The sequence below is a fragment of the Aquarana catesbeiana genome, linkage group LG01 (assembly GCF_042186555.1).
Source record: "Aquarana catesbeiana isolate 2022-GZ linkage group LG01, ASM4218655v1, whole genome shotgun sequence".
Taxonomy (NCBI): Eukaryota; Metazoa; Chordata; class Amphibia; order Anura; family Ranidae; genus Aquarana; species Aquarana catesbeiana.
Genome location: NC_133324.1, coordinates 311802295 through 311829022, shown reverse-complemented (window position 1 = coordinate 311829022; position 26728 = coordinate 311802295). Strand labels below are relative to the sequence as shown.

The window sequence follows — 26728 nt, the reverse complement described above, 5'->3', positions numbered from 1 at the left end:
GAAATCATCGTGGAACGTGTCCTTATTTATGACTTTGCTAGAAAGATTGTCGAGGATGCATAAATATGTAAAATGCTTGAAAGTCTCTGATTGACTGGCAAGTCCCTGGCCAGATATTGGTTTATCAGGTATTACTTTAGGGAACATTAAAGACTAATAAAGTTAAACTCCAAGCTTTCTTTTAGCTTTCTGAAACAGCCCTATCCTGAGTGCACTGGATCTTTACAACAGGATTGCCAAAATAATTTGAAACGTGGCATGGGTTTTCTATCATCCTCCAGCAAAACAAAATTGGCAATTTTAAATGTCCTTTCCCTCAGGCTTGCCCAGCCCACTTTTTTTTATGAAAGTATTGCATTGTAGATGAACCAGCCTGAACTCCCCTTTGGCCCCTTATAGAAGGCTTCAACTTTTGTATTATATGTGAGCTTTTTGTATATCAGCATACAAAATGTTGGGTTTGAATTGCATATAATGCTCACTACTTAACCGCTTAAGGACCGTCATTATACTGTGGCAGGTTGGCTCTCCTGCGTGAATCGGCGTAGGTGTACCTCGGCCATTTTAAGAGCGATAGGCTGGCGCACACGACAATGGAGCCAATGCGCGTGGCTGGCATCCGTGATGTCCACCAGCCACCCGCGATTGCTCCACAGAGAGCCAGAATGGGGATCTGTCAATGTAAACAGACAGATCCCCATTCTGACAAAGGAGTAGAGAGAGATCTGCTGTTCCTAGTGATTAGGAACAGCGATTTCTCTCCTCCTCCGGTCAGTCCCATCCCCCCACAGTTAGAAACACCTCCCAGGGAACACATTTAACCCCTTGATCGCCTCCTAGTGTTAACCTCTTCCCTGCCAGCGACATTTACACAGTAATCAGTGCATTTTTATAGCAATGATCGCTGTATAAATGTCACTGGTCCCAAAAAAAGTGTCAAAAGTGTGCAATCTGTCTGCCTCATTGTCGCAGTCCTGCTAAAAATCGCAGATCGCCACCATTACTAGTAAAAAAAATAAATAATAATAATGCCATAAATCTTTCCCCTATTTTGTAGATGCTATAACTTTTGTGGAAATCAATCAATATACGCGCATTGTGTTTTTTTTTTTACCAGATATATGTGGAAGAATACATATTGGCCTAAACTGATGAAGAAATTAGTTTTTTTTTTTTATTTGGGATATTTATTTATTTATAGTATAGACATTTTTATTTTTTAATAAAGAACCTGTCCCTAAGTGCCTCCTGTCATTTTTACTATTTTTGACACTTTTTTTGTGAATTGGTAGAGGTACAATGTACCCATTACCAATTCACATAGGGGGGGCTGGGATCTGGGGGTCCCCTTGTTAAAGGGGGCTTCTAGATTCCGATAAGCCCCCCGCCCGCAGACCCCCACAACCACCGGCCAGGGTTGTGGGGATGAGGCCCTTGTCCTCATCAACATGGGGACAAGGTGTTTTGGGGGGCTACCCCAAAGCACCCTCCCAATGTTGAGGGCATGTGGCCTGGTACGGTTCAGGAGGGGGGGGCCGCACTCTCGTCCCCCCCTCTTTTCCTGCGGCCTGCCAGGTTGTGTGCTCGGATAAGGGTCTGGTATGGATTTTTGGGGGGACCCCACGCCGGGTTTTTTTTTTTTTGCGCGGGGTTCCCCTTAAAATCCATACCAGACCTGAAGGGTCTGGTATGGAATTTAGGGGGAACCCCACGTCATTTTTTTTTTAAATTTTGGCCGGGGTTCCCCTTAATATCCATACCAGACCTGAAGGGCCTGGTATGGAATTTAGGGGGACTCCCACGTCATTTTTTTTTTTAAATTTTGGTTCGGGGTTCCCCTGTGGGGAATTTCCATGCCGTTTTTATCAATGAACTTCTATGTGTATTGTCGGCAATGCAATAGCCGCGACCGCGAGTAGTTTTAAATGGGTTTTTTCCTTCGAAATGTCATTTTGCTGTCAGACTGTTCTAAACACGGGAAACATGCGCCCCTTTACAGGCATACTATAGACACCCCCCAGCTACGAAATTTAAAGGGATATTACACTTTTATTGTTTGACTTTAAGCATTATTAAAATCACTGCTCCTGAAAAAACGGCCGTTTTTAAAACTTTTTTTTGCATTTATCCATGTCCCCTGGGGCAGGACCCAGGTCCCCAAACACTTTTTATGACAATAACTTGCATATAAGTCTTTAAAATTAGCACTTTTGATTATTCATGTTCGTGTCCCATAGACTTTGGCATGTTCTGGTGTGAACTGAACAGGGGGGTGTTCAGCTCATCCCTAATCATAGCGGCTTTTCCGCCACTTGATCGTTCTTACAGGAGGCGAGAGGGGAAGCCCCCCCTCCCGCCGGCCTCCGGTGCTTCTACCGACTCACCGCTACGATCGGTGAGTCGGACACAGGATTTGCCGGCCCCGGATGTTCAGAATAGAGATTTCTGGCGGACCAGATGGTCCCAGGAGTCTCTATGATCATTCTGAGGCCGGGCGCGATGTTATGACAACACGCCCGGCCTCTGTATTAAAAAAAACGGCACCGCTTCGGCTGGGAAGCGGTGGCCGTTTTTTTTTTTTTATTTTGGGCTTCCCAGCCTAGAGGTGAGATGTGGGGTCTTATTGACCCCATATCTCAGAGCCCTTGCACACTGGGGCGGGGGGCGGCGTCGGCGGTAAAACGCCGCTATTATTAGCGGCGTTTTACCGTCGGTATGCGGCCGCTAGCGGGGCGGTTTTACCCCCCGCTAGCGGCCGAGAAAGGGTTAAATACCACCGCAAAGCGCCTCTGCTGAGGCGCTTTGCCGGCGGTATAGCCGCGCCGTCCCATTGATTTCAATGGGCAGGAGCGGTGTACACACCGCTCCTTCACCGCTCCAAAGATGCTGCTAGCAGGACTTTTTTTACCGTCCTGCCAGCGCATCGCTCCAGTGTGCAAGCCCTCGGGGCTTGCACACTGGAATGAAAGTAGCGGCACTTTCGGGGCGGTTTGCAGGCGCTATTATTAGCGCAATAGCGCCTGCAAACCGCCCCAGTGTGCAAGGGCTCTCACTGTAAAGAGCACCTGTCATGCCATATTCCTATTACAAGGGATGTTTACATTCCTTGTAATAGAAATAAAAGTGATCAAAACATTTTTGGGGGGGGGGGGGGGAAGTGTCAAGCTAAAATAAAGTAAACTTAACAATAAAAAAAAAAAATTTTAATCGCCCGTCCTCGTGTGCTCACACGCAGAAGCGAACACATATGTAAGTCCCGCCCACATATGAAAACGGTGTTCAAACTACACATGTGAGGTATCGCCGCGAACGTTAGAGCGAGAACAATAATTATTGTCCTAGACCTCCTCTTTAACTCAAAACATGTAACCAGTAAAAATTTTTAAAGCGTCGCCTAAGGGGATTTTTAAGTAGCGAAGTTTGGTGCCATTCCATGAGCGTGTGCAATTTTTAAGTATGACATGTTAGGTATCTATTTACTCGCCGTAACTTCATCTTTCACATTATGCAAAAATATTGGGATAAATTTACCGTGTGAGCTAAAAAATTGCAATGACCGCCATTGTATTCTCTAGGGTCTTTGCTAAAGAAAACGTATATAATGTTTGGGGGTTCTATGTAATTTTCTAGCAAAAAAATGATGATTTTTACAGGTAGTAGAGAAATGTCTGAATTGGCCTGGTAGGCAAGTGGATTATTAAAGACCAATCAGTCTATAATGAAAATAGTACATTATATAAAAAAACAGATAAGAAGATTTTCCAGTTATGCATTTAAAATGACCCTCACCAGAACCTAGAACATGTGACATTTATGTAACTTTGATGTGCAGCCCATTGATTTACTATATGTTATTTGCCAAAAGTGGAACTATCATTATTGCTCCCCAGATTGATTTAAAACATTTTTGTTCTGGTAATCTTCTGAAGCTTTGATGTATTTATCTATGACTGTTATTTTATTAAAACCTCTTTGACATAAATCAGTTTATGAAAACTTTCAGCGTGGCTCTATAAAATGACTTGAATTATATATCACAATTTAGTGTTATTGGCATATGAAGATACATTTCCTTTCTCATACATTTTTCATATTTTCTTTTTTTCACAAACGTTAATACAAACATATTCTATGAAAAGATAAAAAAAAAAAAAAAAACTCTTGTTAGAACTAGAGCTTTATTAGAAGCTCTTTGCTACATACTGCATAAAATATGAACTGCAGTGTAGAATTGCTACTGCTATATAGGTTTTCTCTTCCCCATATGCAAATGTTATGGGAGAGCTATTACACAATACATCATATAAATAAAATAGCACATTTCCTGCTAAAAGACTTCAGTTCTAAGCAGGGTTCTTAAAAGCCTAGTGACCAAGCATGCTCTGTATCATATAGATTATACTAACTATGCTTACTGTATTTTTATGCATAAGTAAAATAGTGCTCAAGATCCCTAAAGCTAGAGAAGAGCCTGAGGTTGTTGTAAAAAGCTGTGGCTAGCCCTTAAGGGGATTGAGACACTAGGTCAACTTAATTGTGTGCTGTGCAATCTATAGTACATAGTATTACCAAAAGTATTGAGACTCCTGCATTTACACGTGCATGGACTTTATAGGCATCCCAGACTTAGTCCGTAGGGTTCAATATTGAGTTGGCCCACCCTTTGCAGCTATAACGGATTAAACTCTTCTGGGAAGGCTGTCCACAAGGTTTAGGAGTGTGTCTATGGGAATGTTTGACCATTTGTGCAGAAGCGCATTTGTGAAGTCAGGCACTGATGTGGACGAGAAGGCCTGGCTCGCAGTCTCCGTTCTAATTCATCCCAAAGGTGTTCTATCAGGTTGAGGTCAGGCCAGTCAAGTTCCTCTACCCCAAACTCGCTCATCCATGTCTTTATGGACTTTGCTTTGTGCACTGGTCCAAATCATTTGGTGAAGGGGGGATTATGATGTGGGGTTTTTTTTTCACGGGTTGGGTTTGGCCCTTTGGTTCCAGTGAAGGGAACTCTTAAGGCATCAGCATACCAAGACATTTTGGACAATTTCATGCTCCCAACTGTGTGAGAACAGTTTGGGGATGACTGCTTCCTGTTCCAACATGACTGTGCACCAGTGCACAAACAAGGTCCATAAAAACATGGATGAATGAGTTTGAGGTGGAGGAACTTGAGTGACCTGCACAGAGTCCTAACCTCATCCCGATAGAACACCTTTGGGATGAATTAGAGCTGAAACTGTGAGCCAGGCCTTCTCGTCCAACATCAGTGCCTGACCTCATAAATGCACTTCTGGAAGAATGGCCAAACATTCCCAGAGACCCACTCCTAAACCTTGTGGACAGCTTTTCCAGAAGACTTGAAGCTGTTATAGCTGCAAAGGGTGGGCCAACTCAATAATGGACCCTACAGACTAAGACTGGGATGCCATTAAAATTCATGTGTGTGTAAAGGCAGGCGCCCCAATACTTTTGGTAATATAGTGTATATGCAGATCTAGAAATAATAGTTTCAACTGAACTTTGAAAAACCCACTTTGATGGGTGTAAAATGATTTCCATATTTATATAATGTATGTTAAAACATATACAGTATTAGAATTTAAAACGGTACTAGATTATAAACACCCTCAGATATGTGGATGATATCATTCTGATTCCTGAAATTTAATAGGATATATAGAGCCTGCACTAAGTAAAAGGAGCAAATAAAAAAGCTGGCTCGTTGTTCATCATGAAATCATTAATATTATGGCAACTTGTTTTGCCAACTCTCTGTGAAAATGGATGGACCTTATTTTTTGGGCTGCAAAAACCATGAAACTGGTAACAGCCATCACGAAAACAAAATGCTCATCTATTCTGTGAGGAATGGCATATCTTGTAATAATATAGTGAAGAATTATCAGTAAAGGTTTGCATATTCGGAGCTACAATCTTCCCAATTGTAAAGTATAACACACATAGCTAAGAGATATTCAGAAAGGCCAAGCACCAGAAAACAATTTTCGCAAAACTGTTGACAGCTCTTTGGGCGGCATGAAGAACAACTCAACAAAATACAACCAGACTGATCACTGGAATTTTAGGTGCTGAAACGAAATCACCAATATTTTGGACATGTAAATTACAGGCTGCAAAGGTTTTGATATGGAGAAAGGTTGAAGACCAAAGGATAAGGGTCTGAGAGAGGCTCATATGGATAAAATACTTTCCTAAAGCTACAAATATATAAATTTGCAAAAGCTCAGAGAAGCAGCTGTTCACACACAGGGCTGGTGTGCCAAGGTCCACAATGTCACAAAAATGTTGAGCCATTTAAGCATCCAAATAACAAGAGCAACTGATCAGTTTAAATACGGTATAGAACACAACCAGACTAAACCTTTTAACGTCTTTGTTTTTGGCCTTTTTGTTCCCCTTTTACGTTCTGAGCAAAACCGTTTTCATACACATATTTTTTTTTTGTAACAGATAAATGTGCAAGCCAGCAATCAGATGGAAGAGAAAAAGGGCCTTCTTTGGATTCTTGATGAAGAAGTTCTAATCCAGGGCTCCAATGATGCTAATGTTCTAGACCGTCTTTGTTCATATTATGAAGTTAAAAGTGAAGATAGACAAGGCAAGAAAAGCTGCTGCCATGTATTTCCAGCAAAGCAAAGAGCTAACCTATCAAAAATATACAATATCAATAAATCAAATAATTAAAAAGGTTTATCCTAAATAAATGTTTAATGAAAAAATGTATATAACAAGTGATGTTGTACACAGCCTCATGATAAATTATTATACATTTATTTTGTTTATTACAATTGTACAGGCAGTATAATAGATCAGCAATGCTTCCAGAAGCAAAAATCATAAATGTTCTATCTATCCAGGATATTGTCAATAGATATATTATATTGCAGTGATGGCAAACCTATGGCATGCGTGCCACAGCCGGCAAGCCGAGCCCTCTCTGTGGGCACGTGCGTGAGAAAATCCTGTACCTCCCCTCCCCATAGAACTACATCTCCCACACAGCTCTGGGGCCAGGGGTGACGTGTCTAGGGTGGGCGTGGACGAGATGAAGCGGTGCTGCTGGGTTGGATGGCAGGCGCAACATGTGGTGGGGATTGAGCCAATGGGGGGCTTACTGAAGATGCCCAATCACAGGCCGTTCTCGTGCCCGGGAGTTGAATCGGCTGATATGTGTATTATTGGAGTGCTGTGGCAATCGCTGTTAAAGTAAGTGTATATGCTGTGTGGGGAATAAATGTGTTTAGCGTGTATTCCATGTTTCTGTGCCTCTTCAAATAGAATCTATTTTTTGGTGACCTCTTTTTTTTTCTTCTTGCTCCCAACATTGCCACAAAATATCGAAGGGTATGGCCAGAATAATGTGTATATGCTTTCTGTGTTACTCTCTCTCAAAGCTATCAGAGAGGCATTTTTCATAGGATATGAAGAGAAAGTGAATTAAAACGGCAGACGTCTCATGATTTGTGTTGGCTATTCAGGTTTATCTGGCTGGGAATGCCTCCTAGATTTTGCAGAGACCACTGCAGTACAGTGAGATATGAATACATACAGAGGGATGGCAGGGACAAAAACTATATTTCATGACATCAGAGTCACATGACAGACACAGTCCAGAATCACTGGCATTATACAAGGAGGAGGTGTAGAGCTGCTGCTGCTGGGAATGTGCATTCGACTTGCAATGAACTCTGAGTGTTCATGTTCAGAAGGATGTTTCCTGGACATTGAGGACTATGAACATAGCCAGGAATGAGAGATTTTCTAAGTAGTCTTCCGCTTCAGCAATGCAGGGCAACCAGTACGTCATCAGCTGGAGCAGAACTACAGATCTCAACATACCTTGGCAGCCAAAGAGTACATAATGTGTGCCAGCAGGGCATGGAGGGATTGGAAGTTCTTCTGCAGCTGGAGAGTTGCTGGTTGCATGTCACCCCTGTACCAGGATTTCTTTATCATTCAGCCAGTGCTTCTACTGAACGACTAGTAATTTAAAGTGTACCTGTCATACAACTTGAGTGTATTGAATATTAATGTTATAGTTAGTAGAATAGAGTTCACTATGTGAAGGTCACTGATTTCTAGTTACCATTTAGCAGATTCCATTTTCTATTTTAGCTGTGTTTGGTGCACATGTATAGGAGTTGCACCATCTAGTCTACTTTTCTCATCTGTTGCTCTTCTTGAAAGTAAATTTAAACTCTTATTGACTTTTATATCTCTTGCTTTTATCTTGGTGTGTAACAAACATATGACATATAAAAAGGATTGACCACTTTATCACCCTAAAAAACACACTCAAGGGCCCAGGCACCGTACACATGCATTCCACTATCAAACACACACAGCATAGCAGCTAGTCACGTACATAGCTGCAATCAGATCACTGCTTCTCATCATGACACAGCCCAATAATTTCTGATGTGTCCCGTGTTCACCCCCAGACATCACAACACACGCTCATCAAGTTCTGTATATGTTGGCACTCTGAAAAAAATACATTGGTTTTGTGTTACAGTTTGGGCACTCGGGCTCAAAAAGGTTCGCCATCACTGTTATATTTCATTATTACTAGAGAAATAATTTTTAACCATTATTCCAATAACAGAAAGTGACATTTAATTCCAGATGATGGACCCATACGTAAGTGTGAACAGCCTCTTCAATTTGAGATCCTCCACCAGCTTTGCAAAGATCCTGTTCGATATGATGCTACTAGTTGGATCAATAAAGCCAAATTGAACCTGTCAGCAGAAAATGCCATCCAGGTTTTGAAGCAGTCTAAAATGTAAGTAAACAGATTTGAATCTTGATACTACACCATTTTTTCACTTTCAGACCACAAGACCATACTTAAGTGGACACATACCATCTCAGTCAACTCATTTTGTATACATGTATGGCGTATCAATGTAGCACCTAAAAAGTACCAAAGAATAGTCCCTTTGGTTATATATTTTCATATTCAACAGTGATTCTCACAGTCAGATGTTTTGGTTGATTGATATGAGTTGGCTAAGATGATTCTTACCTCTGACAGGTTCATAGATGTAGCTGAACCTTTCTTGACACTGAACTATTTTATTGCGACCAAAATGGAGTCTGTAGGGTGTGGTATTTACTTTTTTAATAGAAACTACCATTTTTATCTGACAGTTGACAATATATGTTTGTTATTAGTTTTCCAGTAGTTCATGGGTAGATGGGTATGTTTTACATATCCTATCAACACCCAAGTTTAGTCTTTTACACTTATTTAATTATTTCCCTGCTGCATGACTCTGTACTTTACTGTGTCCTTTTGGATCCCAGCCCTTTAAATTTTCTTTTTTTTTTTGCTGGTATTTGTCTACATGGGTATGTTACCTGAGGATGTTTCTGCACAGCCCCATGTGGCAGCTCTGAGTAACCAGTCACTTGGCAACTTATGCACTTAGCAAAAAAAAGTGAAATGGTCCTGATCCCATGAGGTACCAGATATTTCTCTGTACTTCCAATGGTTGAAGCAGCTGAAGTATGAAGGGAAGGGAAGTATAAGTAGCAGGTTGGGTTGCCATTACAGTGAATGCTTATGGGCAAATCACAGGTACACTTCAAACTTGTAACCCTCAGAAGGAAGGATATTTTTTTTTCCTTCAGCCATGCACATAATAAACACATTAAGAAAGTAGTACTTAAACATTTGCAGTTTCAGTTATACAAGAATAAGATTTAATGGAAAATAATATCTATGTAATCTCCAAGAGTCCCTTGTCCAAGAGTCCCTTATATTGGAGAGATTTTTTCTCTCTCCCATATAAGGAGAGAGAAAAAAAAAAATCCGCCAGCAAAAGTCCGATGGAGCATACACACGGTTGGAATTTCCGACCAAAAGCTCACATCGGACTTTTGCTGGCGGAATTTCCAATCGCATGTACGGGGCATTAGGTTCATCTCATATCATTACCTACACTCTCAGTGAATCTAAATGGGTGGCTACAAAGGGAGAGTCTGAGAGAGCAGAATTAATTGTAGGCACAGGCGTAAACAAAATTAATACAGATAGGGATCTCTGGATTTATTCTAAGGTATTTATGAGGTAATTTAAGGAAACAGGATGAAACAATTGAGATTTAAAACTTAAAGCATATATGCATTTATTTTTATTTTAGTTATGCTTTAAAAATGCAACATTCTTTTAGATAATATGTCTCGGTATGCCCTTAATCTGTCTGTGAAGTTGCAAATCAATGCAATGTATACAGCCTACTTTTGTTTTGTTTTTTACACTTTCTTTGTAAAACAACCCATTCAGCTTAAAATAGAAATGACAGACAAAAATGTGTGCATATACTGTATATAAAAAAATAAAAAAAAAAACACTATTTTTTTTAAGTCATCACATAATCTCTGTTTTTAGATGGCTAAGGAGCTTAGAGAGCTAGGGGCTGAGAAGCAGCGGGACACTTATCTTCCCCGTGAATGGCTGCGCTGGGGCTTTCGGCCAAAGTCTGATTATTGAAGGACAGGCAGGCTGTGCTCCCAGCACAACCAGCAAATTGACCACACTGAGATGGATGTGCTCTCATGCCTAGTGTGGTCAGTTTGAAATAGGAAAGCAGGAGGACTGGCAGGAACACCATGTATTTCACACAAAGGAAGCAATACAAAGAGAACAGAATACTTTTTAACCCAAGTACATCGTATAACAGGCACATATCAGAAATATGAAATGTTGGGATAACACATTGTTTAAAATACTGGCAAACAACAGATTCTGTCTCTCTACTTCTGATTGTAAATGCATGGACAGGGATTTGCTTCATCTATACTAGACTCTTATCTTCAATGAGGTCAGATATAGGGGTTAAGGGGGGGACCTCCACACGAAAAAATAGTGTGGGGTTCCCCCTTGAAATGCATACCAGACCCTTATCTTCGATAAGAGTCTGATATGGATGTCAAGGGGGACTCCATGCTAAAAAAACGGGTTTGGATCCCCCCCAAACTCTATAAGCACAAAAAAAGGGTCCCCAAATATCCATATACTTTGGTAAAACTATTTCTTTGTCAGGGTCCTTCATCCTATGCCCAGAAGGGAAACCAATCTCACAAACAGCTACAGTATACTTGCAACCTCTATATTATCATAGAAAGAACACTATAAGGATTATGCAGTAACACACCAGTAGTTGTTTATAGTCTACAGTCCTCACTCTTGCAGACCAAACACATGTCCACATTTCCCTTCTCCTGTCCAGTCTTTTAAAGAGATGTGGCTTTTTGCAAGGTAGCTCAACAGAACAAATTGGTTTAGATAGCCTTCTATGCTGAAAAGCACATACCAAGGAAACCAGACAAGCATAAAGGCCCTTTGACCCCTACCCCCTCCCTGCTAGGGAAAGGGAGCCTTCACTGCTGGAAGCTTGGCAGCTACGTGGGCGTTAACCAAAACAGGGAGGTTAAGTGGCTCCAATGGGATTGGCCACTAAGGCACAAGTAGACTGGGTGAAGCCTAAACTCTAGGAAAGCCTATGCAAGGGCATGTCCCACTACTCTGAAGAGATTCTGACGTCACAAGAGTTGACCACCCAGGCATTGTGAGTTTCATCACAGATTTATCAGTGGTTTTACCTTGCCAGTGAAGGATATTACTTTATGGGCCATGCCCTCAAGTTTAAATCTGGGATCAGTTTAAAAAAAAACAAGTTTAATAACAAGTTTAAAAAAAAAAAAAATTTCTTCCTCAGTTTAGGCCAATGTGTATTCTTCTACATATTTTTGGTAAAAAAAAAATCGCAATAAGCGTATATTGATTGGTTTGCACAAAAGTTATAGCGTCTACAAAATAGGGATAGATTTACAGTATTTTTATTATTATTTTTTTTTTCTAGTAATGGCGGTGATCATCAGTTTTTATGGGGACTGCAACATTGCAGCGGACAGATCAGACACTTTTGACAATTTTTGGGACCAGTGACATTTATACAGTGATCAGTGCTATAAAAATGCACTGATTACTATATAAATGACACTGGCAGGGAAGGGGTTAACACTAGTGATGATCAAGGGGTTAAATGTGTTCCCTGTGAGGTGTTTCTAACTGTGAGGGGAGTGTACTGACTGGAAGAGGAGAGAGATCACTGTTCCTGATCATTAGGGACATCTCTCTACTCCCCCGTCTGAACGGGGATCTGTTTGTTTCCAGTGACAGATCCCCATTCTGGCTCTCTGTGGAGCGATCTCGGGTGGCTGGCGGACATCGCGGTCGCCGGTCACGCGCATTGGCTTTGGCGCCGCGCCCACTGTATCTATTGCACGAAGCGAGCTATGGCGATTTGCACAATAGAGCCAACCTGCCGCACTATAATGACGGCGGATGGTCGGCAAGTGGTTAATGCCTGTCTCGTACTGATGGTGGAGACAGGCCACTTAGACTATCCGTGTTTGGTTATGGATGTTCACGGTATGACTGTGACAGTGACTGGCATTTTTATGTGGTATTTTAAATATTGTTACAGTTGGCAAGTTCAGTAAAGCTGTGGCCTTGCCCTAATTCCAACTTAAATCAGTCTGGTGTCGTTTTGAGAGGCAAGGTATTGGGTTGTAATAGCTGGTTAAAATGTGCCTATGCTTCTCAGTCATGTTTCTATGTAGTATGGCAATCTGCATACAAACAGGCAGCAACCCAGCTTTCAAAGAGTAGCCTGGAAAACAATTTCCCAACAAGCATTGCACTGAAGTAAAGCAGATAAAAATTTGTAGTAAAATTAAACACAAGTACTTACCAAGGACAGTCTACTGTCATCAAAATCCTGCTGTTTTCAAAGTACTGAAGTTCAACATATACAGTTTTGTTCGCTGAACTTCTGTCCTGGTGTACTCTGCATTTCCTGCTATTTGTGTAACTGCATATCTATTTAGAAAATAAGTACACAGAGTAGAAATATAAGGTAATAAGCAGGTTAACAGAACACATTCTTCTGTAGGCAGAGGGAAAGAAATATCCCCATTTTGCATTCTTTCAGTCCTCAAATGATTATCTTCATTAAAACTCACTTTGAGTCAGCTGACATTTATAGCTTTATAGGGAGAGAGTGTACATGCAATTGCAGTTGAAATGTAATCAGAACATTATGCTCTTTACACCTCCAATCAATATAACCTGCAATGAAATAAGTTGAGGTGATTTGATTTTGTTCATTTATTTTTGTAACATCTTTAATTCCTGTAGTGGGAGAGAAAAGAAAGAGATTATCAAAGGCTTTGGAGTCAGCTTTATGTAAGCCTGGCACAATATGTCAGCCACATTAACACTGATCTTCTTGCAATTGTTTTTTCAGTCATTTGCTCTCAGGCTTGCCGTGGCATTCAGGGATGTCTGGAACACTGCTCCCCATTCATTTTTTATACTTTTGTCATATTATGTCTGAACATTGTACTAGCAATTCAAACAATTTTATGTAACCAACACTTTGAGAGGCCTTACATTTTTCAAAGAAAACATTAAAAACCTGAATATACATATATCTCAATATTTATGAAGAGCACTTTGTAAAATATGTAACACCCTCCTATTTAGGTTGCTAGGTAAATTTAGTTTTTGCTTCCTGCTGTAATCAGGGATGCAGTAGTTGCTTGGTCTGGTCTGCTCAGGGCTTCACAGAATGAGAGTTTGATTGCTTCCCTCTGTCTCTAGAAGAGGTTCCTGGAACTTAGGGAGGGAGAATTTGAATGACCAGCCTGAATATTGAGCAGGGTCTAGTCAATCCCTGGAAGAGGTGTGCCCAGATAGTGGCTGCATGCTGTTAAATAGTCTGGAGCCCTGAGGAGAGACTTGCCCCTGGCTCCCTTTGGACTGGATGCTGAGTTGCTTTAAAAGAGGCTGCAAATAATTTTCCCTCTATTTGGAGCCTAAGGCCATAAAATATCTGAATTATAGGTCAGATTGGTTTGCTATAGCGCATGAAATGAGGAAGGGTTGCCCCCTATCCCCTCTCCTTTTTGCGCTTGCCATAGAGCCCCTAGCTACTCTCATACATTCTAACCCAAATATACGTGGTATTGTGGCAGGCTATGAACACTTTCATTATTCGCCGATGACATACTGGTATATCTAACTTTAATGGCATCCCAGTCTTAGTCCGTTGGGTTCAATAATGAGTTGCCCCACCCTTTGCAGCTATAACAGCTTCAACTCTTCTGGGAAGGCTGTCCACAAGGTTTAGAAGTGTGTCTATGGGAATGTTTGACCATTCTTCCAGAAAAGTATTTGTGAGGTCAGGCACTGATGTTGGATGAGAAGGCCTGGCTCGCAGTCTCCGCTCTAATTCATCCCAAAGGTATTCTGTTGGGTTGAGGCCAGGACTCTGTGTAAGCCAGTCAAGTTCTGCCACCCCAAACTCGGACCTTGCTTTGAGCACTGATCCAAAGCATTTGGTGGAGGGGGGATTATAGTGTGGGGTTATTTTTTAGGGGTTGGGCTTGGCCCTTAGTTCCAGTGAAGGGAACTCTTAAGGCATCAGCATACCAAGACATTTTGGACAATTTCATGCTCCCAACTTTGTGGAAACAGTTTGGGAATGGCCGCTTCCTGTTCCAACATTACTGTACACCAGTACACAAAACAAGGTCCATAAAGACATGGATGAGTGAGTTTGGGTTGAAGGAACTTGACTGGCCTGTCCTGACCTCAACCTGCTAGAACACCTTTGGGATGAATTAGAGCTGAGACTGTGATCCAGGCCTTCTCATCTAACATCAGTGCCTAGCCTCACAAATTCGCTTCTGGAAGAATGGTCAAACATTCCTATTGACGCACTCCTCAACATTAAGGACAGCATTCCCAGATGAGTTGAAGCTCTTATAGCTGCAAAGGGTGTGCCAACTCAATATTGAACCCTATGGACTAAGACTGGAATGCCTTTAAAGTTCATGTGCATGTAAAGGCAGGCGTCCCAATACTTTTGACAATATAGTGTATATCAAAGCATGAATTTATGTTGTTACATAGCTACATAGTTAGTCAGGTTGAAAAAGACACATCCAGTTCAACCAATGAAACAATCATACAATCCCATATACACAGTACTTCACCCACAGAGGAAGGTGAAAACCCCAGCAAAGCATGATTCAATTTGCTACAGCAGCGTAAAAAAATCCTTCCTGATCCCCCCCAGAGGCAATTGGATTTTCCCTGGATCAACTTTACCTATAAATGTTAGTACCCAATTATATTATGTACACTAAGGTAAGAATCCAGGCCTTTTTTAAAGCAATCTACTGAGCTGGCCAGAACCACCTCTGGAGAGTCTATTCCACATTTTCACAGTTCTTTCTGTGAAGAAACATTTTCGTATTTGGAGACGTAGAGAGTGCCCCCTTGTCCCCTGTAATGACCTTAAAGTGAATAACTAAATGCCAAGTTCACTATATAGACCACTTATGTATTTGTATATGTTGAGCATATCCCCCCTTAATCTCCTCTTCTCAAGAGAGAATAAATTCAGTTCCTCTAATTGTTCCTCATAGCTGGACTCCTCCATGCCTCTTATCAGTTTGGTTGCCCTTCTCTACTCTTTCTCCAGCTCCCCAATATCCTTTTTGAGAACTGCTGCTCAAAATCTAACTGCATATTCCAGATGAGGTCCTACTAATGATTTGTACAGGGGCAAAATGATATGAAAGGATTTTGCTCGCTTTGGAAACCGTAGCTTGGCATTGCATGCTATTATTAAAGAGGAGTTCCACCCAGGGGGTCCATTAAAAAAAAAAAAATTAAAAGTCAGCAGCTACAAATACTGCAGCTGCTGACTTTTAATTGGACACTTACATGTCCCAGGGTCCAGCGATGCGGGGATCGAAGCCCCGCTCGTCCCCCCCCGCTCGTCGGCGCCGGCATTTCAACTGTGGGCGCCGGGCTGTGGCTTCACAGCCTGGCACCCACTACGCATGCACGAGTTGCGCCGCACGCCGTGATTGGCCGCTCAATCACCTGGGACCTGTAATGGGTCCCAGATGATTGACAGGAGGGAGGGAGCAGAGCCGAGCCCTTCCTGTGCCGAGGGGGAAGTGATGTCACCAGCCCAGGCAAAGGAAGAGGCAGACTACGAGGGACCACCTAGCAACAGGCATTTAGAGGTAAGTAAAAAAAAAAAAAAATCCAAATTTTTTGGGTTTTTTTTTTTAGAATTTTTCAGGTATTTTTGTTTTTTTGGGTGGAACCCCACTTTAAGCTTATGATCTACCAAAACCCCCAGATCCTGCTCCACTATGGATTCCCCCAGTTGTACTCCCCCTAGTATGTATTATGCATGCATATTCTTAGCCCCCAAGTGCAAGAAAAGATATTGTAAAAAATATGATTTTATCCCACACTGACAGCCACTTCCCTTAACCCCATCATGCCACATTTGCCATAAATAGTATACATAACAATCAGGAGCTCTCATAAACTCTAATCATTCTTGAGCATTTGTTATTTAACCACTTGCTTACAGGGCACTTAAACCCCCTTCCTGCCCAGGCCAATTTTCAGCTTTCAGCGCTCTCACACTTTGAATGACAATTGCGCGGTCATTGAACACTTTACCCAAATGACATTTTTATAATTTTTTCCCACAAATAGAGCTTTCTTTTGGTGGTATTTAAACCCTACTGGGGTTTTTTATTGTTTGCTAAAAAAAACGAAAAAGACCAAAAATATTGAAAAAACAAAACAAAAAACTGTTTCATAGTTTGTTATAAAATTTTGAAAACAGGTAATTTTTCTCTTTCGTTGATGTGCGCTGATAAGGCAGCACTGATGGACACTGATAGGCTGCACTGATGGGCACTGATAAGGCTGCACAGATAGGCACTGATAAGGCGGCACTGATGGGCACTGATAGGTGGCTTTGGCGGGCTCCTGCTACTGTCTCAGCCAATTAAAAGGGAGAGTCCCGGACAGCCGAGGCTTTTGTGCACATAACTGGATCGAGATGGGGCTCAGGAAAGTATTGGCGGGGCTGGGGGGGGGGGGGGGAGCTGCACACAGAAGTTTTTTTTTCTTACTGCATAGAATGCATTAAGATAAAAAAAACTTCTGCCTTTAGAGCCACTGACTGGTTACTGCATACTGTGTAGAAAAAGGATACTAAATATGCTGTCTTACTCACGCACGTGAAATAGAGATGAATTCATTTGATTTCAGAGTTGATCTCATGCAACAATGACATTTTCTACCTTGAACAGTGGTAAAGTGACTGGACATTATTATACTGTCACGTTTTAATCCACTATAGGAATGTGTAGTCTTTTTATTAAAGCTACAGAAATGACTTATGCATATCAAAGTTTTCTGTATCTTTACTTGTCCATAAAATTTAATTTCCCAAACCTACTGCTTGTTAGACTCTCAGTATAAGCCTGTCACTGTTATTTTTTATAAGGGAAGGATGGTGCTGTAATATAGTTAAAGCTTCTAATTTGTTTTTTCTCATTTGCATGCTAGTGACTACTTGAAGGACTTGTTTTTGCCTCGGGCTAAGTTTCCACTGATCTGTCGCTCTGTGGCTGGGATGGAGGGGAAATCTCAGCAAGCCATGCAGAGAATAAGCTGTGTGAGGAAGACCTTTGCCAGCAGCTTTGCAGCTGTGAGAAGGAAATCAGTGTGTGCCCAAATCAAGCTTCAGATGGTGAGTGTTCTGCTTTATAAGAGGTAAAACTGTACTTCAATATTTAAGCAGGTACAGCAAGTAAAATAGCTTTACCTCACTGTGCATTATTTATTTATGTACTTAATAGTAAATACATTTTCTGCATTTAAAGGCAAACTTCCTCATCATCTGATATTCCAGTTCGAAGTAGGAATCACTGCGCTAAATCACCTACCAGAGTCCTAAAAATTTAGGAGTTTCCAATGTCAGGACTTCTGCAGATTAGTGTGCATCTCTGCTCCTCCCAAAGGCCATATTGAGTGGCCCACCCTGTGGCAGCTAAATGCCTAATCATTTATTAACTTCCCAATACAGAAAAATGTGTCTCATCAGCAGTCAACTTTGTAATGGCATCAGTAGTTAAATACATTTGGAGAATTTGGTGGGCATATCTTGCTGCTTGTGTTGCTGTAGAATCCAGCATGATATTTAACCTTCCATCAACCATACAGAATATCAGTTTTTAGTGAGTTTCCACGTTAAGATACAAAAATTGCATTTTCTTTTTGCTGCTTAAAGTCACTGCATGGGTAACACTTTTTGCACACCTTGTTATCTAGGCCAAATTTTTTTTTGTTCATTTTAGATAGACTAGAGTAGCCCTCTTTTGGGGGTTATGAAAAATAGCCTGCAGGCCATTAGTTATTAATAGTACATTCATTCAGTGTACAAACAGGTAATATCAACAAAGAGCCCAACAGGGATCCTGGTGGAATTGAGTACCCGGGTAAAGATAGTTAGTAATAAAGTGACCTCCAAACTAATTTTGCAGAAAAGATTAATTGCAGGGGGTCTTGAGGGCGAGCATGATGCATTGTCCATTATGGCGTTGGAGACCTAAAGACGAGATCAGAAGTGATGGGAAGAACCTTCAACTGTTGTCCAACCAGCCTGGAACACAGCTTCTTACCAGTGGAAATTGTAGTGTGGCACTGGAATTCAGAGTAGACGTCTTAGTCCATAGTAGTTTCTAATCTGTCATGCCACCAGACCTCTAACAATGGACTGTCAAGGTGCCTAACCTGGCCTATATAAGGCCCACCCTGCCTTAAAGGGAATTTATAGTCTATATCTGCGAACATCTTTGATGTAGACCACGCTATATACCAGTCAATGACAGTCTTTTGGTGTTACTTCAATATATACAGAACATAATGCGCGTGTACCCCAATACACCTGTATTTCCGGTGATACCTACTGTTGCTACCATGTGATCCTAAATATCCTCAGCATTTTCTCCTCCCTTACCAACCTTGTCTGTTACACCCTCTACCATATACTAGAGATTGTTAAGCAATCTCTAGTATAGTATAAGTGCATACTTTTTGGGTATATTGTGACAATCTTTACCTGCTCCACATATTCTATACTGGCTGGCTCCTTTCGGTATTAGTGATTGGACCCCCCTTATGGGGGAGTATTGCTTGCTCCTCTGAGTCTTCCTTGTCTGTGATGTCCCCTGTGTCCGCCCCCTGGTCATATACCATCCTCTTCTCTGCATCCAAAGTTGATCAGCACCCACCCAATCAGTCCTGAAGAAGCAAGTATAGTTTGTGAAACACATTGAAGTTTATAGTATGGAGGAACAATTGGCCGGGTTCATGTTCATTGATTTCATTACTTGACTTTAATATACTCTATCATACACTGTGGCTCTGTTTCACCATATAGTAGGATTGGGTATCTGTTGACTTTCTGTAGATGGAGGGTGTTTTTTGATCCCTCCCTTTCCATGTTTTTTGTATTGTGTTTTTTAATGTATAGATAATAAAATTTGTTAAACGTTTTATACAAACCACCTCATACTGTGCCTACAAAGTCCATTTTTTTGAGAAACTGTTATAATTTCTCTCCTCTTTTGCTATATTTTGGTTGTTGGCAAGGTGAGGGTTCTCCCTCCTAAATCCAACATCAATCATACTGTCCAGCAATTTAGATCCTTGTCAATCACAATGTCCCACTGCCTGACGATATTCACCCGTTGCACACCTGCTGCAAAGTGATAGATTCCTAGCTGTTGTATGTCAACAAACCAGCCAGGGATCCTGGGTAATGTCACTGAATAAATATGTCCAAAAATGTACCTTTATAGATTCAACAATCAACAACAACATGTTGTTCCTTTAGTGCCCTATTTTTGCAGCAGACTCCATAGCATAAATGATTCTAAGATTATGGTATTGTGGGGGAACTTTAAATCACAGGGTGATGTCATTGAGCAAATACTGTATGGTCAACAAATGTACCTTCATAGATTCACAATTAACAGTACAGATGTTACTTTAGTGACCCATTTCTGCAGCAGTGGCCACAGCATAAATGATCTCAAGATTATTGTACTGGGGGGGACTTAAAATCACAGAAAGAGACTGAAATTGGAAAGTAGATTCATACAAATATTTGAAAATCTAGACAGGGGTCTAGTAAAGGACATACAGTTCATCTGCCATTATACTTCCAATTGTTTGCAGCCACTGAAAATGTTTCCAACAAGCCCGTTCCACAGAAGTTGATTGTTAGATCAACTTTTGTTGAGTAGGACTAGCCACACATGGATTGAAGTTCTGCTGGTCCCTGCTGAACCAGACGAACTTCAATCCATCTATGGCCAGTTTAACACTTTACAATAGCCTTTACTAAAGTGCGTCAAGAAGAAATAATTGTATTTTTAAAAATATTTTTATTTCATCACTCCTCCTTATAACTCTTTGTAAAAACACGTAGGTTTCAGAACCATTTTCAGATTTGTATAAAGCCTGAAGAAAGGATCTAAGGCAGGGATATGCAATTAGCGGACCTCCAGCTGTTACAGAACTACAAGTCCCATGAGGCATAGCAAGACTCTGACAGCCACAAGCATGACACACAGAGGCAGAGGCATGATGGGACTTGTAGTTTTGCAACAGCTGGAGGTCCACTAATTGCCTATCTCTGATCTAAGGCATCCCAAAAGCTTGCATCATTATTAAACTTAAGTTAGCCAATAACGGGTATCACTTAAACTCGAAATTTTCTGTACTAATTGATGCCTAGCACAGTACAATAATCGAGTAATGCTATTTTTATTGAGCTGTACAAAGCCTTATTTTCACAATATTAGAAAAAATGGTAAAGCAGGCTTGTAAAAAACTGAAAGTCATATAAAAATGACTTTAGAGATAACACTGCAATGTTATTTCAAATTATGCGCTCACTGAAATTACATTTTATTTTCCATTTAAGTGAATGACCCATAAAGAAAAAGCACAGCAAGTAGGTTGAAAAATGTAATTATTACTAAAGTTGAACAATGAACTACATAGAACACTGAGGCTACTCTCAAAGCTCAGCTAACATGGTCTGGTGTTTCTATCGCCTTTTTTTCATTTATAATTGTGCGTATGTGTCCAATGTGAGCATAACATCTATAATTAAAGTTAATCCGTAATCATATTACATTTATTTGCAACAGGCATAGGACTGAATTTACTAAACAATAAAAAATATTTTATATGAGGATATCAGCAACAAGAGCTAAAATTAACAATCATATGGCTGAAAATAATGATAATTATAGCAATTATTTTATGGATTATAGTTTAATAAATGGAGCCTAAATTTAAACTAAACATATATTCATGGAACGATTGCTTTTGATGCCAGACTGCCAGTACAAGTAGTGTTTCTTTTCAATACATTTTTATTAGGTTACAATAGTACAGGAATCTAGATACAATTGTTTGACAAAAAGAATCATGATATATAGTAATTTACATATTAAAAATACAAAAGTCAGTTTAAATAATTTAAATTAGGATTAAATAGAGTAGTATGTAATCACTTGTGAAATAGATAAAAAATCTTTGCATAGGAAAGGTGTTAAAGGTTTGTAAGTAAAGTGTTGAATATAACAATAACGTTAATTTTATTAAATAACTAGGTAGGAAATTAAAAAAGCAAAAACAAATATATTGTGTGTATATAATATATATATATATATATATATATATATATATATATATATATATATATATATATATATATATATATATATATATATATATATATATATATATATATATATATATATATATATATATATAATAAGCAGCACAGCACTGGCCAATCCTAACCTATGTGCTTACTACCTAATATAACTAGTGATAATGTAATATTATAATCAAATCCCAATCCTACATCATCTGTGTTGAAAGTCAGTGTAAACAAAATCAACCCATATTCTTATACCATAATGTGCAACGATTGCATAATCATAAAATACAGTTGATAAAAATAAAGTACTAATGCAGTGCAAAATAAGTGAAAAAAAATGTAACACACAGTAAATAATCAATAAAAAGTCCATAAGTGATAAAAAGAAAAAAATCCAGAAGTGGTGAAAAGGAAAAGGTCCCAAGACAACACTCCAAAAATGTGTGCTGGATCCTGCTCTGTGGTGCTTATTCCAAACACTATATGTAACACCCAGTGAGATTATTCACCATTCAACATAAATTAATTCACCAAATCCATTTTGCAATCAAGCTTTTATTAAAAAGTTAAAAAACGCTCACATTTTTCTAGTGTCATCCCGACACGAGGGTAGCATTGCTTGCTTGTATTACCTATCACCCTGGCCGGAGATAAAAGCCTGGAGTACGATCTGGGATGCGCAATGAACTCAGCGCCCCTGCCCCTCCCTACGCGTTTCATCATGTAATATCTTCTGGGAAGTGTTAGGTTTAAAGGGCAGAGCAGCACGATGAATTTAGCGCCAATCTCTACAGCAGCTTATAGTCCTCTACCCTTTGCTCCCTTTTGGATCTTATGTAGTACCGAGGATTCTCGCCCCTCTAAGTGACAGCGTTAGGTGCCTGAGCAGCCAGTCACCAAACACTAGCTATGCCACATGAGAACAAAGCATTGTGGTGTGCTGGAGTGCAGGTAAATTGCCCACTACTAAACTACTATATGTGATTTGTGGTAGAGCACAGTAAAACATTTTAGATAATGCAAGGCTTTATTAAACAGTTTGCAAATTGTATTGTTCAACCTCACAATTATTCAAACGTCAAGCTAAATCTTCAGTGGACCAAATCCAATGTAAAGTGGCCATCCTGAATAAAATCTGAAATGTAAAGGCTGGCAGCTGTTGGTATTTGTCACTAGGTTAAGGATTAAACAGATTTATAGATCCATAAATAAAATATCACACCATTCATCACATTAATGTAACCATCTCCTAGATGAATTACACTCCTAACTTCTGTTCCGGGACAGCTAACAGTAAATCCGAGCATATATATATATATTTTTTTTTTTTAATTTATGTGTGTGTGTGTATAAATATATTTGTCTGTCTATGTATGTAGTCCATCACATATTTAATAAGAATGTCTCAGCTTTGCAAGCATTGGTTTTCAATAAAAAGTCACAAGTCTACTCAATGACAAGACCACTTAGCCGGTATGCCAAATGTGGTCTGGAGCATTTCATCAATCTTAACTGACAGATATATCTGTCTTTAGGTAGGCTGCTGAACTTAATGTATACTGATACTATATGCCAAAATAGCAGGGAAACCCAACTTGTAGGAATATGCAAGCACTGGCAGAATATTTATAAAAGGTAAAGACTAGCCTTTCTTGTTTTATATATCATCAATGTGACCATCTAAATAATCTTAGTGTCAACAATTTAATATTTTTTTCTGTGCAAAGTTTTAGTAGATAGATCCAGTATATATGTATATAGGATCAGACGTGTTTCCTTATTATTTTTTCAGGCTCCTCTTCCTGGTTTGTGCAGTATATTGACCATAATGTACTAACACCGGTAAAAGTCAGCACAGGTCTGAATGGAGATCACTGGGGTTTATTTACTAAAGGAGTATGAAATTGGGTGCAGCTCTGCATAGAAATCAATCAGCATCTTGTTTTTTTTGTCAAAGCTTAAAGTGATTGTAAATGATCATCTTGTAAAACAACCCATTCAGTTTAAAATAGAAATGAAAGGCAAAACATTTGAGTATAGATATAAAAAAACATTACAAATACCTTTTTACCCCTTTTTGTAAGTGCTCACATTCTCTGTTCTCAGCTGCATAAGGGCTAGGGGGAGGAGAAGCAACAGCACACTGATCTTCCCAGTGAATGACTGTGCGGGGGGGGCGTATCAGGACAAGTCTGATCATTGGAGAGCAGGCTGAGTTCCCAGCACAGCTAGAGAACTGACCACGGTGTGCTCTCCTGTTTAGTGTGGTCAGTTGTCAATAGGAAGGCAACGGGATTGACAGGAACACCAGGTATTTCGCACAAAGGAAGTAATACAAAGAAAACAGGATACATTTTCATACAAGTACATGATACAGCAGGCACATATCAGGAAGATGAAATGTTGGAGTAACAAACGCTTTAATTGAACAAGCTGAAGTTAGAAGATGATTGGCTACATTACACAGCTGCACATGATTTTGCCCTCTCCAGTTTTAGTAAATCAACACCCACAATGTTCCATTTCCTGTATAGCCATGTTCACTGACTGCAGTCCATAACCAAGATTGCTAGCCACATGCCTAGATATACAGATAACCACTAGAGGGAGCTTTTACAAGTCTGTGTATGCAATACAAGAAAATAAAATATGGAACAGTAAGCAAGTAAATGTGCCAAAGCCACATGGAACATTACTTTCAAGTAAATGTTACAATAATAACTAAAATGTGTAAATGCTGAAAATACACTATAGTTTTCAAGTGCACTTTAATACTTTGTGAGAGCTTATGTGCTAAATCATAACTGAAAGAGTAATCTGTCATTACTTGCAGCATTCCATTTAGTGCATTTGTTATTCTACAGCAAAATGTTTGCAGATTAGTAAATTCCTAGGAATAAGTGCATTCTGCTTAGTGATTATTTATACACTTTGAGGCAGAATATCCAGCAAAGATAGAAATCCTGCAATCTGTTATAGTTATATACAATGAAGTTTGGCACCCAGTTAATATTTTACTGACCTGGCTGGAAAAAAAAATGGGACTTGTTGCCAATGTTATTAAAAAAAAAAAAAAAAACACCAATTCTTCCATTGGTAAACCAATTTATAAGATTTTCAAGAAATCAGTAAAGTAAGAAAATCTATTAAGGGCTACATCTGGGAAGCAATATCAGCCTGCAGAAAATGCAGCTGAAGAATACAAAAGTCACTTAAAAACAAGCTATAAAGAATAGATAGCTTGGTTGTCTGCAGCAACCAAATTCCTTCACATTTTTTACATTTGAAAATAATAAAAACATCATATTTTGTCTAGTTAGTGAAATACAGTATTAATTTATGTGGATCTATACATCAGACCTAAAAAGGGGCTTTTGGTATAATGAAGATAAAAGCAATAAAGCGATCCGAGTTGAATTTATTTTCCCTTATTCTAAAACATGAACAGTGTTGTATGTAAATTATTCACATTAACTGATTTTATTCACCTTGGACATCAGCAAAGTTGTCCTTGCTTTATAGTTACAACACATGATACTAAGAATTCTTATAGTCTGCCTAATATTTTGCTATATACCATTTCTGAATTTTCTAGGGAGACTGCTTTTTTTTTTTTTACTTTACGGTATCTTTTGTATATACAAGTTCTAAAACTGCATTGAAGCGCTTGTTGTATAACCAAGGGAAAGTGCAGCCTATGTAAAATAAGGAACAAGGTTGTACAATTTGCTGGGGACATCAGAAGAACACATCTTTGCATAAAATGATCTTACACAATTTGATTTCTGCTTTCCTTGCTTGCCCTAGGACGCTCTGATGAATTTGCTAAAACGGTCCCAGATACATTTTGTACACTGTCTGGTCCCCAGACTGGGAATGGATGGCACAGAAAGCAAAACCTCACAACTTTGCAGAGGAACAGCAGGAGATCCAATTAATGCGGCTATTGATGTCCCCACTGTAAGAATTCAGCTTGCAGGAGCTCAGCTATTAGATGCTATGCGCCTCTGCAGGATAGGTAAGAGACTTGTGTATTTATTGGACAGTGAAAGCTGCTTTTAAATGGTGCATATATTATATGAACACAGAGATTTTCCGTTCAGTTTCATTTTCATTTGTAATGTTTTTTTTTTTTGAGGTTAAAATGCTCACTTCAATCTCCTTGGTCTAAGCTGCGTAAATGAACACAGGCAAAGAACTGTTTTTGATGCAGTGTAGGCTTATCGTTCCTTTCAGAACTCTAAGGGGGATTCAGTCAAAAAATAATTCTACAAAGACATGAATCACTTTATAGTCAAACATAACACATCAGTAGGTCTTCTTAGTTCACATTTTGGTACGATATACTGGACAAATACGGTAACAAAGGGCTGTGAAAAAATAGAGAAAGTGAAGTGTGTTATCTGCATCCAGACAGATGATCGATGCTGTTTTTCCAGTGTCGTTTATAGAAAATCTGATGACTGTTTGTATGCTATAGGCAACTTGGCATTTGTGGTTAGTGAGCCAGTTTGCATGCCAGTAATGTGCAAACATACCTGCTGGTCCTCACTCAAAAATCACATGGGTGCTGGATGCAAAGTATCAAGCAGCCTGCATATTATTGGCATTTCATGGTGCCTGTGCTGCAGCTGAGGCCATGGGGAACGAAGTGCAGTATTCAAAAGCAAGGGCCAGCAATTGGGCTTAGTATACTGTTTGAGATCTGGCCCCTGGGTGTGCATTGAAGGGTTAAAAAATGTGCCAAACTCCCCATTTTGATGGCTACAATGGCTGTCTTTGGATCTTGGGCTCCTCATAGCCCATAGTGGTGCATATTACAACATGTACATTATTAGACTGCAAAAAAAGGTACTTTTTTAGACTTTTTCTAATAGGGGCCAATACTAACTTTAAAAACTGGGAGTTACAGTATACTATTTAAAGGATGAAAATACTCATCAAACATAAAAATGTTGCTTTTTAACTCAACACAAATTTTCCACTTAAGGGTTCATATATTTTATTTAGGTCTCCAAAAATGAGGGATATTCCCATCTTAGATAGTTGTCACCAGAAACATATGT

The 26728-nt window shown here is 39.7% G+C and overlaps 1 protein-coding gene across 3 annotated transcripts in view; it reads left to right on the top strand.

Annotated features, from left to right (window-relative positions):
* The window catches only part of MYO18B (myosin XVIIIB), an 885307-nt gene that overhangs the window by 309712 nt on the left and 548867 nt on the right, over positions 1-26728 (top strand). For all 3 annotated transcript variants that reach the window (XM_073629436.1, XM_073629428.1, XM_073629423.1), the window contains 4 exons: positions 6469-6616; positions 8644-8803; positions 17486-17669; positions 25470-25680. In XM_073629436.1, coding sequence (XP_073485537.1) covers positions 6469-6616; positions 8644-8803; positions 17486-17669; positions 25470-25680 — 703 coding nt within the window. The remainder of the gene's footprint in view (positions 1-6468; positions 6617-8643; positions 8804-17485; positions 17670-25469; positions 25681-26728) is intronic.